This window comes from Mustela putorius, unplaced genomic scaffold (genome assembly GCF_011764305.1).
Source record: "Mustela putorius furo isolate JIRA1106 unplaced genomic scaffold, ASM1176430v1.1 tig00003896_pilon_pilon_pilon, whole genome shotgun sequence".
NCBI lineage: Eukaryota > Metazoa > Chordata > Mammalia > Carnivora > Mustelidae > Mustela > Mustela putorius.
The window spans coordinates 10,919,686-10,939,698 of record NW_025422045.1 but is presented as its reverse complement, the minus strand read 5'-3'; the positions used below and the strand labels follow the sequence as shown (position 1 = coordinate 10,939,698).

General features: G+C 41.0%; 1 protein-coding gene across 10 annotated transcripts in view; it reads right to left on the bottom strand.

The window, feature by feature from the left end:
- Positions 1–20,013, bottom strand: part of MAP2K5 (mitogen-activated protein kinase kinase 5) — a 261,852-nt gene that overhangs the window by 211,231 nt on the left and 30,608 nt on the right. For all 10 annotated transcript variants that reach the window (XR_006602776.1, XM_013059472.2, XM_013059471.2 and 7 more), the window contains exons 4-7: positions 13,758–13,827; positions 9,454–9,494; positions 8,429–8,496; positions 1,410–1,458 (exon numbers count right to left, since the gene is read on the bottom strand). Coding sequence is in view for 9 of the 10 variants with exons in the window: in XM_013059472.2 (XP_012914926.1) it covers positions 1,410–1,458; positions 8,429–8,496; positions 9,454–9,494; positions 13,758–13,827 (228 nt within the window). In the remaining variant the exon portion in view is untranslated. The remainder of the gene's footprint in view (positions 1–1,409; positions 1,459–8,428; positions 8,497–9,453; positions 9,495–13,757; positions 13,828–20,013) is intronic.

Below are 20,013 nucleotides of genomic sequence, written 5' to 3'. Positions count from 1 at the left end.
ACAATTAGTAACTAGAATGCATGCACGCTGAAGACACAAAAACATCCCAGGCTCCAGGTTTCTGCTTTTCGTCAGGTTTCATGTCATACTGGCTCTGAACACAGACAGGGCACTAGGGGAACATACTTGTGGACCTCAATCCAGACAAACCTCTGGCTGCTTAAAGTCAAAAGTATCGGGTAAATTTTGAGGCCATCAAGATCACACATACAACACCACGCTTCCGTTAGCCGTAAACAGAAAATCTAAGGACTAGAATTCACACACTCTGGATAACGATCAGACGTCAGAACCAGATCAACTTATTTTTTCCAACTGTATTCAAGGACAATGTGCTAAAGAAGCTGGGCTTCCAGAAGCACTAGCCGCCAGTCTCCGCTGTAAGGCACGCACATCTATTAGGCCGCAAAGTTACAGGTGATATTAAAGGACAAGCACGGGGACCCAGCTTTGTCTTCTTGACGGGCTCTACTACAAGTACTTGATTCATGAAATGCCAATGAGCCTCGGAGAGGTCAGCGTGTGAAGGCACTGAATAAGCATCTGAGATAATTAAGATTTCAGCCTTCGAAACATGGACGGGAAGTGAACAGCAGTTAAGAAAATCAATAAGAGTCTTTTATTTGCAGTGACACAGATGTCTCAGTCAATAGAGCCTAATAGGCAGGCTTGATCGCAACGGACAGGCGCCTGCCTCCAAGGCTATCAAAGGGCTTCCTCTATAACAAACATTAAAACGCATTTATGTTGCTATTGAAGAATCGAGGACCCTGTAGGTAGCTTAATTTGCCGGTGTATGTTTAAAAGCACTACACTATTTCAGATGCGTCCATTTACTTGAATCAGAATTAGTGTGAATACCCGGCCTGCAGGCCTGGCTGTCCCTCTCTGCCCAGGTTAGGCCATTCAGCTTTAGGGGGCCAGCCAGCAGGGCGAACCAAACCAGGGGCTTCTCAAGCCAAGAAATCTTAAATGCCAAAGATCAGCTGTTGCTCTGTTTCCCTAAAAAGCCAGTGTTCCTTTTGGGACCAAAGAAGGAGCCGAGGTAAGAAAGGAACAGTTTTTCCTCTTCTCCCCAAAGATAATGGAAGTGGCAGCCACCTCCCGACGCAGGGCCATTTCGACAACCCATGGGTTGACACACTTGTTCAGAACTGATTAACTTTTTTCAGACTGAGATGGCAGCAGGGTGTGTACATGGTACTTCAATCTGCTCAAAGTGAGACCCATTAGCACAGTCTGAAAGATGTGCTGCAAATTGTTCTGCCAATCAAATTAAGCCACCGTAATTCATTTATGACAAGAAGGCGTTCGCGGGCTCTTTATCTGTTTATGAAGTTTATGGACACAAAAACTGGACAGTGATGAGTTACTGCTATGTGGAAATCTTAATATGCAATGACACCTACCTGGCCATTGGCTAATATTTTTTTCAGTTCAGCAGAAGATTTCTTTAAGCTGGAAAAGGAAGACATGATTTTTAATGGCAAGATCATGGACACCTTGGAACACTGCTCAGAATTCCACACTAAAACACGTCTCAGTTTTAGGTGTAGACATGCACTACCCTCTTTACAACCTTTTTCCTACACATAAAATTTTCTCCAAGTAACTGGCCTACCAGAAAGGGTATTAATAAAAAACCTGAAACCCTAAAGCAATAACGAAGCCTAGAGTCATGATGAAGCTAGACTGCCTTGTGGATTACGTTGGTGACCCTTTTGGCCATTCATCCTGCTGCCTTTGGGTAGCCTTTCAGTGGCGACTTGATGTGGAGTCTGTCATCTGCTAGAGTACTTAGCAATGCACTCTTTGGATGTTTATAGAAATGAGAAAACAGAACTCCAAAAGATAAAATAGGTAGTTTAAGTCTTGATCTTTTACAGTTGAGAGTTAAAATTCAGCTTGCTGAAAAGCAAATGTGCAGCAAAGATCAATTTTGGGACTCACTCACTGCGGGATCTGGGACAATCTGTTACTCATCCGCTCTGAACGGCTAGGTAAAATGGGGGAAATATCAATGTTATAGGGTAAAAAAATTAAATATTAGAAAAAGCTCATGTATATAGTAGATACTAAATAAATTTCAGCCGCTTTCTCTTTCCTTTTCTGTCCTTTAAGTGGGAGACCCAGCTTCCAGAGTCATTTAAGAAATACAAAAATGGAGGCGCCTGGGTGGCTCAGTGGGTTAAAGCCTCTGTCTTTGGCTCAGGTCATGATCCCAGGGTCCTGGGATCGAGCCCTGCATCGGGCTCTCTGCTCAGCAGGGAGCCTGCTTCCCTTCCTCTCTCTCTGCCTACCTCTCTGCCTACTTGTGATCTCTGTCAAATAAATAAATAAAATCTTTAAAAAAAAAAATGTGAAAATGTTCTTCTCTGGATATATATGGCTATGTAAACACCTATGGAATGAATTTAGGAAAAGCGGCCAGGGGATGCTCTGAAGTCCTTCTAGCTTTATAATCAGTTATACCCAAAGATATCCACCCACTTAGAAGAGTGGTGTACAAAATAGCCCCTCATCTCATCAATGTTCTAAATGGAAATTTAAAGCTTGTTTATTCTTTATCTACTCAAACCCTCTACCCATCTACCAAATTAACTCTCCTCTCTTGTGTAGTTGCGTTTCTTCCCAACATATCCATCCCTAAGACTGGGAGGTCCCCAAGAACATGGGCCTCATCTTGATCTCCTCTATATCTCTGTATATTCCCTTCCCTTCCCACCCTTGAACGTAGTCCAGTGACTTGGCAGGTGCTAAGTGTTCAGTAAATGGTGGTTGTAGTTCTGGTTGTGATTTATTATATGGTAGTCCTACACACACACATACACACACAGACATTCATTTGGTACCTTTAGTAAGCTATAATCAAGAAAGATCTCGGACTTCAAGTTTGACCATACTTGCTATTTCAAGTTATGATGATTATTCTTTCTAAATACTTCTTAAACTTCTGCTATGGTCAAATGCAGACTATGGAGCCTCAGTCCCTACTTTCTACAGATTTTATAAAATATGCCCTCAACCAAGGATTCTAAACTTTATTTTTTAAAAGATTTTATTTACTTGAGAGGGAGAGTAAGAGAGAGAGAGAGAGCATGAGTGGGGTGAGGGGCAAAGGGAGAAGCAGACTCCCCGCTGATGAGGGAGCCTGACTCCGGGCTCAATCCCAGGACTCTAGGATCATGACCTGAGCTGAAGGCAGACACTCAATAGACTGAGCCACCCAGGTGCCTCAGGATTCTAAACTTTAATAATGTCCTCCTGAGTCTAAGAATTCATGTACTAAAGTGGGAGTTAAGAATTCTGTAGAACAAGGGGCGCCTGGGTGGCTCAGTGCGTGAACCATCTGCCTTTGGCTGAGGTCCTGATCTCAGGGTGCTGGGATTGAGCCTCACAGCAGGATCCCTGCTCAGCATGGAGTCTGCTCCCCGCCCCTGCCCCGCTCCTTCTCTTTCTCTCTCTCTCAAATAAATGAAATCTTTAAAAAAAAAAAAAATTTTTTTTTTTTGTAGAATGAGACTGAAATAGAAACACAGGTCACAAAATAAACTGACAAAATCAGTCCAGTTAAGAAAATAATAATAGTGGGGTGCCTGGGTGGCTCAGTGGGTTAAAGCCTCTGCCTCTCCCAGGGTTCTGGGATCAAGCCCTGCATTGGGCCCTCTGCTCGGCAGGGAGCTTGCTTCCCTTCCTTTCTCTCTGCCTGCCTCTCTGCCTACTTGTGATCTCTATCTGTCAAATAAATAAAAATAAAATCTTTAAAAAAAAAAAAAAGAAAGAAAATAATAATAGCAGCTATCATTTATTTAGATGATACCATGCGCCAGAAAAGGCGCTAAATGCTGTTACATATTATCCTGATTTAATCCTCACAGTAACAATAGCCCTGTGGGAATAATTTATTAAGGAAACTAAGGTTCAGAACTCTTCAGTCTGTTTCTCTTATACACACACACACACACACACACACACACGCACGCAAACATACATGCTTATTTTCCCTTGTAAATATATAGAATCTTGGGGCGCCTGGGTGGCTCAGTGGGTTAAGCTGCTGCCTTTGGCTCAGGTCATGATCTCAGGGTCCTGGGATCGAGCCCCGCATCGGACTCTCTGTTCAGCAGGGAGCTTGCTTCCTCCTCTCTCTCTGCCTGCCTCTCTGCTACTTGTGATCTCTCTCTGTCAAATAAATAAATAAAATCTTAAAAAAAAAATATATATATATATATATAGAATCTTGTAATCCCACAGATAACTCCCAATTTAACAGTTACAATTACTGTAAAAACAAAAATAACCAAACAGTTCTCCACAGATACTCCATAATGTCATACAACTTGAAATAATAACATTTTGATTCATTGCATTTATAAAACACCTTTCATCCAAGAAACAACATGTGATTCCTTAATACAGCTTCATCAATCTTCCTAACACCGGAGGTAGAGAAATGTAAAGTTTAATCATCCTGAATTTACAGAAGTAGAAAGCCACAATATTTAGGCAAGGCCTTGACTTGGCAGTGGGACTTGAATTCAGTAATTATGGCCTAGCAACACCATGTGGCTTAGTAAGCTCGGTTTAATAAACAATCATCCACCTAAGGCAAAGACTGATTCATGCTTTGAGAGTAACCAAGGAGAATGCAGATTTCATTCATTATGCCAATGTCTGACTACCACTTGGTCTCATTAAAAGAAAAGTCTGGGGGCACCTGGGTGGCTCAGTCAGTTAAGCACCTGTCTTTGGCTTAGGTCATGATCCCAGGATTCTGGGATGGAGCCTCACATTGGGCTCCCTGCTCAGTGGGGAGTCTGCTTCTCCCTCTGCCCCTTACCCTGCTCATGCTCTCTCTATTTCTTTTACCTTCTCTCTCAAATAAATAAATAAAAATCTTAAAAAAAAAAAAAAAAAAGAAAGAAAGGAAAGAAAAATTCTGGTAATTTCTTTGTTCCTCAGTTTACTCAATATTTTGTTTATCTGTAATAGTCACAGCGACTTGGGCTATTTGAAAATCACTTTTAAAAACATTTTAAAATTTAAATGTGATGTTATTGTAACCCTGACACTTTAAGAGGGGCACTGAGACATCTAAAGAAGAGGAAATGGGTGAGGGGACAAGAAATATTGTATTGGAGAGGCTTGAATGAGTTGGGAGAATTTAATTCAGAGACAAGACTAAGAGGGATTATAAATTTGTTCATCCACTCATTCATTCAAGCATTACTGACTATCTCCTATGTGCCAAGCATCACACTGGGAATTGGGAATTCAGTAATCAATATGCTACAGTCACTGCCCTCAAAGAGTAGAGAATCTACCAGGGCACAGAAACGATTGTAACACACTGTGCTAATGGCCACAGCAAAAGCAGGCATCAGGGCATTAGGGAAATTCATAGAGTAGGTACCTGGTATGGACTAGGAGGTGGGCTGTCATCAGAAGACAGCAACAGCATGGTTCCTCAAAGATGACCAAGGCAGGCCAGACTGAAGATGAAGGGGGGGAACAAAAAAAAGGAGGAAAGCAGGGAGGGCCGGGAGTAAAAGAAAACATGATCCACGGAGGGCACCCTGCACTCATCAGCGAAGCTAGAATGTCAGGTAGGAAGGGGCAGAATGGGCAGGGGGCCTCCATGTGAGAGGCCGTTACTCATCTGCAGCCCCACTGATTTACAGAGCCTGAACTGCCTCAGCAGAGACAGAGCCGCTGGACTCCAGCAGGACTGAGAAGGGACAGATGTAGGGACTGGTAGATATGGCACTGAGGGAGGCCCAGGAAGCAGTGAAAGATGCCTGACAAGTTGGCCACTGGGTGGGTGCGGGAGAATTTGCTGAGACAGGAAATCTACAAGAAGTTCGTTGGGAGGGAAGACAACAGGAAGAGCCCCCTAGAAGAATAACTCTGCTCGGAGGGCCAGAAGAAATCTTTATGAGTGGACGCTAAAAGGAGACCCATTTCGGCTCATGACAGAGAATGTTTTAAGACAGAGCTCTGTGAAAATGGACAGGCTGCCAAGGCCAATAAAGTGCATTCATGCTACAAGGGATATTCAGGAAGAGCCTGGATGACCATTTGGCAAGGGGTAGAGAATCAAGCACCGAAACAGAGCAGGATTAGATGGGTGCTTCTCAGACTCATTCCCCACGGTAGGGGGTCTTTTATAAGCAGAGTGGCCATGGCACTGTCCAGCAGGCCATCTGATGGCTCACCAATACCAATACGCCGAGAGGAAAACTCAAACACAAGGCCATGCCCATCTGGCTTCAGTCTACCTCCTTCTCTACTGTCCCTCCAATGTTCTCCTCCCCCTGTCCACAACCCCCCAATCAGCAGCCCTCCCTGGGCTCCAGCTGGCTCTTGATGTAGTTAGGCCCTTCTTACCCTTCAGGCCGTGAGAGAATGCCTCTCTCTACCCAAGAAGTCTACCCTGCCCATGCTGTCTAAATCTAAACATATCCCTGCACAGTGTTCTCTCCCTTCAAAACCTGCTTGCTTCCCTCATAACACTAATTACAAAGTGTGATTGTCTGTATATTTGTTTTTTTTTCCCCCTGTATGTCCATTAGATAGCAAGCTCTAGAGGATAAGGACCACACTTGTATTTCTAGTGCACAGGACAGCCACTACTAAATAGGTGGCACTCAATAAATACTTTTGATTAGTTATCAACATGGGACACAGAATATGACCAACCTAGGATGGCACATTAAAGTCTATGGTAGCTCTCTTTCAAAGTGTACTTCTCCCATAACAGAAGTCACTATGGGAGGAAACCACCATCACCAGCTGGGAGACTGTTGCATCCCTAGGAAAGATGCTGCAACAAAAGGTCAGACAGTCTTCAAATTTATGTCCCCCCAATTTTATGAATATACACAGTAATTCTTAAAAAACCAAGCTAATTTACTCATGCTGTTAAAGCTAGATCTCAGAAAACTGAAAAGTTATCCTTGCCCCTTCTCTAACTGACCATTTTTTTCACCTCTATCCTGCTTTTTCTACCACGACAAAATGGGACCTAAGACACCAGAGAAAGACTTTGCTTTTCCTTAAGGCTCAAGGTGAGTCTGCCTGAATAACAACTTTTATGAAAGGAGTGGATAAAATTAAATGTTGGGTCTTCCTTGTGCTGAGTGTAACAAGTGACCCCAGGCCAGTGCCTCCACTCTGGGGCCACGGCTCACAGGCCCAACAAGCGTGAGGAGAAAAGCTGCAAAGGGCTAAGGCCAGGGCCAAGCCCTAGAATGAGGACTAAGAGATATACCCCTTGTGCCCACAGGACAGATGAGTCTCTGGTGAATTACCAGGCTAAGTGTACTTTAAGACAGAATAAATTGCTTAAAAAGGAAACACGCTTTAAAAGTTGTGTGCTCGCAGCAGGAAAGCTGGTGAGTAGACAGACTGACTCTGCAGTAAAGCAATGGAGGAAGTGACTCTGGGGGGAAGGAGGCAGGAGAGTAAAAGGAGAGCCACAAGGAGAGACTTTAAATTACCCTCAGGAAAGCCCCCGGCAAAAGAACCAGGACTCTGGGTTAAGGAGGGGCGGGGAAGGAAGAGGAGAAACCCAAACTCCCTCTCAGCCAATAAAGGGCAATACTGGTTATAGCCCTAAACCCAGAGAAGCCTGGGCACAGAATGGAAGGGCGGCTGGATGCTGGCTTTTCAGTCATCAGTGGGAATCCTCAAATCCAGGGGATCACCTCAACGGTGTCATCTTCAAGTATGGCCATGTGACGTTTACTGGCTGAATAACCACACGGATAACCAGAAGGACCCAGAATTCTGTTGACTTAAGCAGGCCTCTCCTTCTACCTGAGGATGGGATCATCTGGAAGTAAGTTTTCAGGCCTGTCAGAACACTTTGAAAAGGCTCTTGAGTGTTCAGCATCCCATGCCAGTGTGGGGAACTGCTAGCATGAATTAATGAAGATGATTTTCCTTCTATAAATAGCTTCAATCTTTGGTATGACCAAAGATACAAAAAGAGCAAAGTGACTGGTCAATCTACTTCACTCTCCCCTTGCCTCTTTCTGGTGAGGATGTCAGGGGATAATGATACTGCCAAAAGACGGGAAGCAAGAAAAAAATAATGAGCATTACACAATTTATGAACTGGATCATCAAGGCATGAAAGGCACTGAAGTCAAAGGCAATGAATTTTCTGTGTAATTTGGAGACTGAAGGAACACCGTTCCACAGACCTACATTAATAGTTTAAAATGTCTCATTCCATCTTCTTCAGTGAGGCCCTTTCTCTCTATTCAACACATAGCTATGGTTACCCAACTAGTCAAATTTCTTCTCAGCCACATACACATTCGCATGGTCTTAGAGAAACAAGGGGTTATCCCCAGACCTCTTCCGCACCCCTAACTCTGTAGATAAGCATGCTTACAGGCACACTTCACTTGCTTGCCCTCACCTATTGCTTGGGAGTGAGTCGGAGACTGCTGGGCTATCATGTTGGGAGGGTCCAGCCCGGGTATTCACCTACAAGGAAAGAAAGAATCTCGATCAGTCTTGTGTTCTGAGGACACAGTTCCAATTAACCTATAATTTGCCACAAATTTCTCATTTCACTATGAAGGTTAATTAGCTTGTTGCTAGACAGACCCACGGTCAGAGTCTATTCAGTATATAGGTTACAGAACTGTACAACCCGTATATTACATAATACACTTTTCCTGTCATTATTCAAATACTGAGCATTGAAATAAGGGAGAGATAAATGGGAAAATTTCAACTCACGGTCCAGAACAGAATTCAATTCACTGTTCTGTTTTGTTTCATCTACAAAATGATATGTTCAAAAAAGAACATTAACAATATATCCAGAGGTTAGTGGTGAACCTCAAGTTTTCACATCTTTCCAGCTCCAAAGCCAAACAGAACACCCTAGCATATTTCTTATTCACTGGAAAATGAAATCCAAATAATTAATTATAAAATGCTTGACTCTAATACAATAGCTAGCTTTTCTTTCCAATGTAAAGCTATAAGCAGAAATCTGGAATTCAAAAGACACAGAACAATGAAAAGACATTAAAGAGATACATGTTTCTAACATAAATATGTCAAAAGAAGAGGTGGGTATTCTGTGTGTGAGATGCTTATGTGCTTAATTAATCACTGAAATGAAATCTACTTTCATTCAAATAAATCGTTGTGGGCACCAGAACCTAGAATCATCCTGAAGAAATGGACCAACAAAAAAATTCCAAAAAAAAAAAAAAAATACGGCACCAAACCCCTTCTATTCAAATATGTACACATACTGAGCAAATACTACAGATGAATCCCCCTCCACATCCCGTTTAAAAAAAAAAAAAAAAAAAGGAATCGCTTGTCAGAGCTTGAGAAAGTGCAGTTTTATTTGACATTTCAATAAGTGGAACACAGCATTACAAATCCATCTAACTTTACTGAAACAATTATTGAAATTCGTACCTTCAGGCCATGTATGTTCCGTTCCCCAGGAGGCTTGCAGGCTGAAACAGTAATTGACTAAATTGTAGAACACATCAGGGCCATTTACAAATTTGCTCAAAATGAATCGTTTAAAAAGAAATGAGGGTGACACCAAAATTAGCAGAGAGAAATGATTGAAAAGTGGCTCCCAAGACCCAAAGTGGGAATTATGAACCAGGGTTTTTAACTTGCAGGAGTGAGCATTTATAAATGCAAAGAGCTTTCTGACACCACCTCATATAAATTCCAATTTCTGCTTAAAACATATAAAAATCAAGTTAACTGAGCTAAAATGATTAGATTCCTTTCATAACTCAAATTTCTGCAATCTTTCCTCAACTCTATTACATTGTATATTTGCTATCACTTAAACTACTTTAAAAATAGCTAGGGTTTTGGTGGGGGGGTAGCTGCAGAAATCTTTTAATGCCAGAAAGATGGTTAGAGACTTTAAAATGGAATATTCAAGTTTGAATACCAGTTTGCACAGCAATAAGTAGTAAAATTTATTAAAATACAGAGATATCACTAATTTTACTACTTTTTTTCGTAAATCTTGACATCTAATATTTAACTCTAAAGATAAAACCATGCCAGGAAAAATAATATTAATTTCCTGACACCACCCTGAGTTACAGGGTAGTACTTTTCCAATTCAGCAAATGCTTCCTCATCATGTGTTAAAAATAAAAATGTGTCCTGCCCATTTTATAGGCTGCTTCCATCTGAAAACTACAGTGCCCTACAGATTGTATGTTAAGGGACTGTCAATTGTAATTGATTGTTTGAGGAAGAATATATTTGATTTTTTTCTCCTCTCTCAGATGTACATGTATTCTTCCTCTGTTTCGGACAACAAGAAAATAAAACTGTTTAATAAAGAGAAGATGTGGGGGGCGCCTGGGTGGCTCAGTGGGTTAAGCCGCTGCCTTCGGCTCAGGTCATGATCTCAGGGTCCTGGGATCGAGTCCCGCATCGGGCTCTCTGCTCAGCAGGGAGCCTGTTTCCTCCTCTCTCTCTCTCTGCCTGCCTCTCTGCCTACTTGTGATCTCTCTCTGTCAAATAAATAAATAAAATCTTAAAAAAAAAAAAAGTTAAAAAAAAAAAGAGAAGATGTGGGTAATAATTACAAGGCATATCAGTTGTTTTAATTTGTATATTTTGAGTATATTTAAATTTATCATTAGTTTCCTAGAAAATACATCTAAACCTTAACAAAGAACTCTTATTTTCCCTAAAATACATTAAAATTAGGACTCCAAATCTACTTTCTGTAAAATGGAAATTAACTTTTTGAACAAAACCAAAATCACATATATTTGATGCCTGGTCCTTAAGGGACCATTAATACTTCCTAAGATAACACTTCAGATTATTTCCACTTAAGTACCCAGTACATTCATAAACTTCATTTAATAAAAAAGTGGCTAACCAAGGAATTAGAGACAGGCATCAACTCTTACCTCTTACCTTAACATAGGCCTCATTACTCAACTGGCTTCTCAAACCTTTATGACTAGAAATCTACACAATATTCAAAACACCTAGTAACCTCACATTTCCTAAAGTTATGGAGTCAGAAGGAACATAAAGCTAATAAATTTTCATCCTTATTAATATGTAACATATCTCTTAACTACAGAGAACACAGGCATGAGCTGGGAGTTACCATCCAAGGCAACTGTCTTACCTGGAATGAGGAGAACACCAATGTTCAAATAAGATCGTGTTCTCCTACCCTTCTCACTTGTTCAGTCTAGAGATTCTTTTCAGCCTGGGGCCTGACCAGAGAAACTAAGGTCTGGGGGCCTCTAACCAAATAGGTATTAACCCAGGCAGCCTGCCCAATATGTCTATCTATATCCTCGTTATAAGTGCGCATAATCTCATTTACATACATAAAATATAGGTAAGTAAGCCCAAGGCAAGACTATTTAAAAAACTAAAAAGAGTTATACAGGAGTGGCTGGGTGGTTCAGTCAGTTGAGCATCTGACTCCTGATTTTGGCTCGGGTCATGATCTCAGGGTTGGGAGATAGAGCCCCGCATCCACTTGGCTCCATGCTCAGCGGGGCGTCTGCTTCTCTCCCTCTTCCCCTGGCCCTCCCTCCACTCACACATGCAAGCACACACTCACGCTCGCTCTCTCCCTCTAAAATAAATAAATAAATCTTTAAAAATGAATAAATAAACAAAATAAGAATAGTTGTTCAATAGCATCCAAGAAACCACAGAGACAGGGGGCTGAGTCTCATATTTTAAAAAATTCAAGTCTGGCTTGAAAGAACTTTATTTAATAATTTATGGGAGCCTAACAGTCTGTACTAGGACCACATGTGATGATCACATCTCATATACCATCTTCTTTTAAGTATCTTCTCCCTGCAATATACTGTTCTCTGCACTTCTACCAACCCCTCCAGTCCACCCCCAAGCACACTCCATGGATATTTTCATTTAAATGCACTTCCACTTTAAGCAAATTATGACTTAAACACAATTCTTACTCAAAGGGTATACTAACCACTTACAGGCTGTTGCGGACTCTGAGGTTACTTAACCTCTCTGAACCTGTAGATTCTCATCTATACCATGGAATCAGTAATGCTGAATAGGCAGAAATGTCAGGAGAATGAGAAATGATAACAGTTAAAGCAATATTAATGCCTACAGAGCATTAATAAATGGTCACTACTGCCAGGAGAGGCAGTACAATGGTGTGGACAGTAAGACTGCAAAGGACAGTCGCTCACGAAATAAAAGCAAAAAAAAAAAAAAAAGCCTGGAAAGATTTTTGGATGAAGGGAAGTAAATCTTTTACTGGGGTAGGGGCAGGGGCGGGGGGAACCACAAAGACCCACAACATCAGAACTATAATTTTCCACGTCATATTAGAAACTAGCATATTTTGCTACAACAAAAGAGTTATGATGTCAAGTAGGGAAACAATTAATTAAAATTTTCAGCTGGCAAAAAAAAAAAATGTATGCTTTGTGGAGAAACAATTTTGAAACTTGCCCAAATTCTCCCATCACTGAAGATAACGAGAAATGATCTCCATCTCTTATTATTGGCCTAATGCACAAAAATGGCAACATTTGCTTTTCTACATTTGCTTTTCTCTTTTTCATTTTCTGTTTTAGTTTTTAGTCTTCAGATACAAGAGAATTGAATTAATCATAATTTTTGTTTCAGACACACTATCAATGGCCCAATTTTATTTACTTACTTAGGTCTTTAATACATTATTATTATATAAGTACTCCTAATTGCACTGCCCACCTTAATGCTAGAAAGGCATTACTCTGGAACCCAGACCTTTTTGTGGGCTAACCAAATCAGCTGCCCTTGGAGACTTGATCAGTGTAAATAAGAGTCTACTGGTTAACTGAGCCACTCAACTTCAGAGTGTTATAGGCAATGAAAGTCTAGAACGTTTAATTGAAAAACCCATACCATGATTATTTGTACAGTATCTGTTAACAAAGGTAAGTTTAACTTAAGTTATTTCTAGAAAAGTTACAACATTTCCTTATCTGCTCCGTCAGTTAGAAAATATGAATTCCAAGTGGGACAATGTATAGTGAGGGAAAGACTTAACGGCTTATATTACATGGTCAATTAAGCTGTTCTTTTTTTACGATTCTTCAAATTTTGAGGGAACATTCATGTACAGTTGATCAATTGTGTCTGACACAATGCTAGTTTTGCCCACCTAAAAGGGAAAAGGAACATTATTTGACTAGGTGATTCACCAAAACTTACCCTCACCATCGAATATTTCTGGAGACTTAACAATTAAATTCCCATTTATGAAGATTCTCCATCATTTGGAAAATGCCACCCCCCAAAAACCAAGCACCAAACACTATCAATTCTCCCCTAAAACTCTGCAGTAAATCTTTGCTTCTGTACCAGCTGAACGCTTGCAGCTTTGGCTCCCATCATGAGCCACAATTTATAAATATCCAAAATTAAAGTAATTCATTTGCCTTGGTTTAGAAACCATGTGGACCCCCAAAGAGTTCTTTAAGCCAATGTAAGTATGTACTTCAAAAACAAAAAACAATCTAGTTAGTTTAATTTACTCTAGTAAATTAGATATTTTATCTGCCATAACTATAATACAGCCTGCAATCCCCACGATAATGAATACTTCTTTTGTTTTTTCAAATTAAGAGCTAAACATCATGTTATGTGCATTTAAACCTTTGGAAAACATAACTGTTGATGAAACAGTTTACTGAAATAATCATTGTTGATTAGAATTTGTTCAACATTACCTCTCGGAAATATCTGCAGAGGCTCTATTAACTGTCCATTTACTTGCTGTTCCATTACTGTGGAATAATACTGCAAAGAGATTATAGAAAGAGATTACTCAGTAATGTATGAATACTGGAACAGACACTTATGGGCTGTTTAATTCATAGTACTTCTGTAAATTGCTGGTATATACATATCAGCCTCGAGAATACTTTTCTCCTATTTGCACATAAAAATGACTATAATGAATAAGCAGGATTGAAAGTCCAGTATAATGTTACCCTCCACACTGTCATTTATCTTCAAAAGTAAAACCGGTGATTAGGAATTCAGTATTTAATCTCGAGAAATATTTTGAAAATGATATGTATTAAAAATGACACAAAGCTTTTTAGTGGAAACTTCTCAAATTGCCTCTTGTTCTTTTCTCTGGAAGACACTTTGCCTTTAGCTTGGATCTACGTGCCAGGTAGGAGATCAAACATTATACGTATTTGTGTATAAAATGTACAGATAATGGAAATCTAAACCATAGAGACTGTGGGACAACCAAACAAGATATGATCCATCCAAAGACGACAGGATTGATATGATAGAAAGCTGGCTCAGTTTTTTGTTTTGTTTTGTTTTAAAATATTTTATTTATTTATTTGACAGACAGAGATCACAAGCAGGCAGAGAGGCAGGCAGAGAGAAAGGAGGAAGCAGGCTCCCTGTTGAGCAGAGAGCCCGATGCCGGGCTCGATCCCAAGACCCTGAGATCATGACCAGAGCCAAAGGCAGAGGCTTCAACCAACTGAGCCACCCAGGCGCCCCAAAAGCTGGCTCAGTTTTAAGCAAACATCTTTTATGCTTCACTTTTATCAACACGTATTAGTATAAAACAAATGTCATTTTAAAATTCTGGACACATGGGGCGCCTAGGTGGCTCAGTGGGTTAAAGCCTCTGCCTTCGGCTCAGGTCATGACCCCAGGGTCCTGGGATAGAGCCCCGCATCGGGCTCTGTGCTCAGCAGGGAGCCTGCTTCCTCCTCTCTCTCTGCCTGTCTCTCTGCCTCCTTGTGATCTCCATCTGTCAAATAAATAAATAAATAAAAATCTTTAAAAAATAAAATAAAATAAAATTCTGGACACAAAAAATTAGTTCCAAATGAAAAGGCTTTTAAACTCCTTCATAAACACAAATTCATTCACCAAGTTGTATTATGGCCTGACACCCATTTTTCCTTAATAGCCTAAGTTAATAAATCTAAGTGGTGACCATATGTCCATCTAACTTGGAGATGGATTTTGTGTCCTCATTTCTTTTAACACTTGACAAAGTGATGCTCTTGGTGGAAAAACATCAACGCTGAAAAACACCAATGTTGTGTTTTGAGGCGCTGTAACACACAGAGTGGAACTCTCCTTTCATTCTTGCTATTTTTTTTTTAATTTTTTTTAATGATTTCATTTATTTATTTGAGAAAGAGCGAGCATGAGAGGAGAGAGGTCAGCGGGAGAAGCAGACTTCCTGCCAAGCAAGGAGTCTGATGCGGGACTCGATCCCAGGACTCCAGGATCACGGCCCGAGCTGGAGGCAGTCGCCCAACCAACTGAGCCACTCAGGCGCCCCAAATTCTTGCTATTTCTATATTTAACACACACACATATTATGGAACTGCCACCTTTTTGGAAATTCTTCCTTGATAATCATTATTTGCTGACACTCCAAAAAAGACGTTTTTAGAAGATACAGGCAGACATCTTCCTAAGGCCTTTATGCATATTAAAATTATTACAAAGTCATGGGTTTGTTTTTAGAAATAAAGGGGAGCCATGTAATTCTACATCATCTTGGGAATCACAAGCTAAGGATCCAAGGCTCTTTATCCTAAAAACAAATCAAGTGGATTTTTGATAGCTATGGATGGATACAAGTGTACACTGCTCTCCAAGGGCCTCCAAACTAGAAAGAAAACGGATCCTCTCCTTCTGTGGATGCAGAAGCTTATATACATACAGCATAAACACTTGTGACACACACACTGGAGCACATACTAAGCTGAATGTCTTTCAGGAGACTATATTCCTTAAAACCACAGAAATATACTGTTCGCCATTACTCAAACAGTGATGACAAGTAAATGAAATATCCATCATGTAGGCTGTCAACCTTTTGGGACAGCAATAACTGTTAACAAGTAGTCTGGAAAAATTGTCCGAAAATGACTTGTCCTCGGCTCACAAGTATTTGAGGTTTCCGTGGAAAATTAAGATGCCAGTGGCTATTTGGAACATTGCTCAGGTATTCTTTTTAATGGGAAATTTGCCGGTTATTGATCCACAGCATGTACCCCCTTGGTTCTGGAAGGCTGCAAGCAACTTTCCAATCAGTGGCTGTCAAAAAAATTACTGCCTTTTTATACTGATACAAGACAACAGCAGTGGTGGTGTTCTCCTATAGTTAATGCTTTTCTTTAATTAACTGCTATGTACAATAGGTTAGTCATTTCAGTCATTTCATTCAGTCATTTCACTGCAGTCCTAGAAACCAAAACAAATAAAATATCCTTATGCTTTATCTAACAGATTAATTATAGAGTTGTCTGAAACTGGTGCTTGGGGTCAAGTTTGAAAACAAATAACCTCAAATGTAAAGGGTCAGAACAGGTGCAATGCATTTTTTTCCTACTATAAAACCTTGCATGCATGAAATTGACCTGTTTTCCAACTTTATTTATTTACCTCACTAAATAAATAAATAAATGAATATAGTTTTCCCTTTCATTTCAGATCTGTGCCAAATCTACTGGCAAACTATATATGCTTTTATAAACATTGTACATATTTTTTTTAGTCATCTATAACCATCTCTTTATGCTACCACACAGGCACAGTAATATTAAGTGCGCCACTTGCCAGTATCTCTAAAGCGAGTAGTTAGCGTTTGTTTTTTGCTTTCTCCAATTCTTCCAAATCCAAGGGACATTTTTTTTCCTGCTGAAATACTGGGCTTGATCTCTGTCTGTATTAGCAGAGAATCTTGTGGTAAAGTAATTCTGCATCAGAAACACACAGCAAAGGGTGGTAATTAATAAGCCCAGGGACTGGGCCCACTCTAGGCAGGTGACTCCAGAGCAGGTCCTGTGAGGGCTGGCAGGCTGCCAGTGAGGGACAAGACCCAGGAGCTCGGGCTGCCGCATACGTAGCGTTCTCTGAGGAATAATACAGCGCGGAGCCACAGGTCTTTCCTGGCACAGAGCAGTCCTGACAGGCCACAGGCCTGTGTCACCCGTGGACACAAGCAAGGGACTTGAGGAGTTAGAGGACCCCAGAGTGCAAGCCTGAGGACTGGCCGTTCCCCAGCACACCAGCTCAGTGAGGAAACACTGGCTGCCCCTTGGATTACTCCTGTGAAATGAAGATGCTACAGAGCCAGAACAGCACCAAGAGACTCACGGAGGGACAGGAGATCGCCTCAGAGCCATGGAGCAAGCTGCTTCTCGACCCAGGTAGACTCAGTGTTTCAGAAATTCTCCCTTTAGGTCTTGCTTCAGCAGCACGTGTCCTAGAAATTCTCCCTTTAGACAGAGCCTTTCCAATTTTGTTCTAAATAGTGATCAAATAAGCAATAGTGACTTTCACTAGCCCAAAACAAACTGAAGAAAACAAACAAAAACCTCAATCCTGTATGCCAAGACACTTTACATGGCTTGCACAGAAAAGTGACAAAGTGACATGATAACATTAATGGGGCCATAATCTGAAGCTATCCAAACGACTGCCCGAATGCAATCTCTATGACCCTATCCTGGCTTTTATTATCCTGAACACAAAGCCCTGCACACAGTAGGTGTTCAGTAACTATTTCCTGACTGAGATGGGGCCTACTTCTGATTCTGCCACCTATTACGTAGCCATTAATCCTCACCAAGCCCCAGCCTCCTCCAAATGAGAGGGAAGCGAGCTAGTCTATTACACAGGGTTGCCATGAAATCTACCCACAGCAGCACTGTTTGGGAAGGCACTTTGTAAACTGCAATGCCTTACCGGTGGTTGAGAAATTAAAAAGTGAGCCTCCTACCGCTAAAACAACAGCACTTTCTTAATAGAAGTATGCCTACATTTCAAAATACAAAAATAGTTAGGAACAAAAAGCACAAACTATTGTGCTCACACTGAATACATCAGCAGCAGTTACAAAATGTGTTTTCCGCTGGTATTCCTGGCAGAATCCGTTACACGGAGTAATTGCAGCAATAATCAATAAACTAACTGAGTAAAAGATTAATCAGTTTTGTGATTGCTAATGGAATCTCCAGTACCAGACTCAGATTAGTTTCAGAGTCCCTCTGAGATGTTCTTCAAAATCCTTAAACAATTTTAATAAGGATGTGACAAAGTTTAGCACAGTTATCCAAAAATCTAATTAATTTGAAACAGAGGGCCAGATTCAACGAGGGGATAGCAAGTACAATTCTTGGTTTGTTTTGTTTGCAAGCTTATCAAACAGTGTTCCTATTTGTTATGAACCTAATTCTAACAGCACAATTCAATCAATAATTACAACATTTTTTTTCTTCATGGAAATGTGCTACATAAAAGACTTGAGTTCTAAAACAGCACAGTTTAATTTTACAAGGCGCAAATTCTCTGTTAAAAGAGAGCAAGACGAGAGACAGAGAGAGAGAGATACACGCACACACATGGCTACTTATTGACCACCTACTGTGTACTCCTTTCATTAAAAGCTATTTATGTTTATTCATTTAATTTCTCACAACCCTATTCCGTTCTGCAAGGGTCATTCACAGATGAAGCCAACGGTTTATCAGTGAATCCTTCCACCCCAGCCAAAAATTACTTCTTTCATTCTAGTCCATACATAAAATGTATGTTTACTGTTTAAGAGTCAAAAGGTAAGTTATCTCTTATTTCTCAGACCTCAAAACATTTACATAAACCAGGCTACCAGGCAGCCTGCTGAGCCGGTGGGACTGTGGCTTCTTCAGGTATGACTGGTCAGGCCATGTCGCCAATCATTCACAGACTAGGGATGCACCTCCCTCCTTCTTCAGCTTCTAGCTCTGGTTTTCCTCCTCCCTCTCTGACCAGTCTAAGCAGTTTCCTATAAGTGGTTCTTTCCTCACCCCTCCTTTAAATGTTAGAGCTCCCCATGGTTTTTCATCAACCTTCTCTTCTTATTTCATACTCTCCTTGAGTTAACTTCAGCCACTCCAAAGGTTTCAATTACCAGAGGAGTCATTGAGACTAATTAGGAGCTGATGAATCACAAATCTTTATTTCCAGCCCAGATTTCTCTCCTAAGATTCGGAACGTACCCAACTGGTTGTCCAGAGGCCCCTCAAATTCAACAAGTCTCTACCTCTCACACCTCTCCCTCATGCCCTAGACCCATCTTCCACCACCCAGGCTCACTGTCTCAGTGAATGACATCACAATGACCTAGTTTCCCACGCCAGAAAGCTGAAAGGAAGCCAAAACCCCCTCTTTCCTTCTTTCCCACACTCAATCGATCATCAGTTTTATTAACTGTACACCTTTCCAGCTTCTCGTTCCTTCAAGGGAGGGCCCTCCATGATCTAGTCTACCTTCCTTCCCAACCTCGTCACACACCCTCTCCTGCCTCCCTGTCCATGCCACACTGAATCACAGGGAGCGCCTCCTGAACGTACCAGTCGTCCTTACACAAGAGTTCAGACATACTCTTTTCTCTGCCTAAAATATCCTTCCCAGTCCCTTTGAGCTACCTTACTCCATTTAGACACTACGCTCTTTAGGAAGCCTTCTCTATCTCCAAAGCTACACCAGGAGCTCCTTCTTATGCTCACAGAGTACCTAATGTTTAAGCATATTATAGCACTTATCACTCTGCTTGGTAATTATGAGTTTTCACATCCTCCCACACTGAACACTGATGGCTTCTTTGTTAATCTCCCTGAGCGGACCATGGCCCCTTTAAAGAATGAACTATATGTTCACTGTGCCTGTGCCAATCAGCACAGCACTTGGCTATCCCATAAATATTTAACTGTATAAAACTGCTGTACCAATAACTGAGCACATCAATGCATGAGTGATCTCAGGCCCTAGTTCTACATTTACTAGCTCTATGACCTTGAGAAAGGTATGCAATTTGTGCCTCAGTAGTCTCCACTATAAAAATGAGGAATATAGGGACACCTGGGTGGCTCAGTAGGTTAACTGTCTGACTCTTGATCTCAGCTCAGGTCTTGATCTCAAGGTTGTGAGTTCAAGCCCTGCACTGGG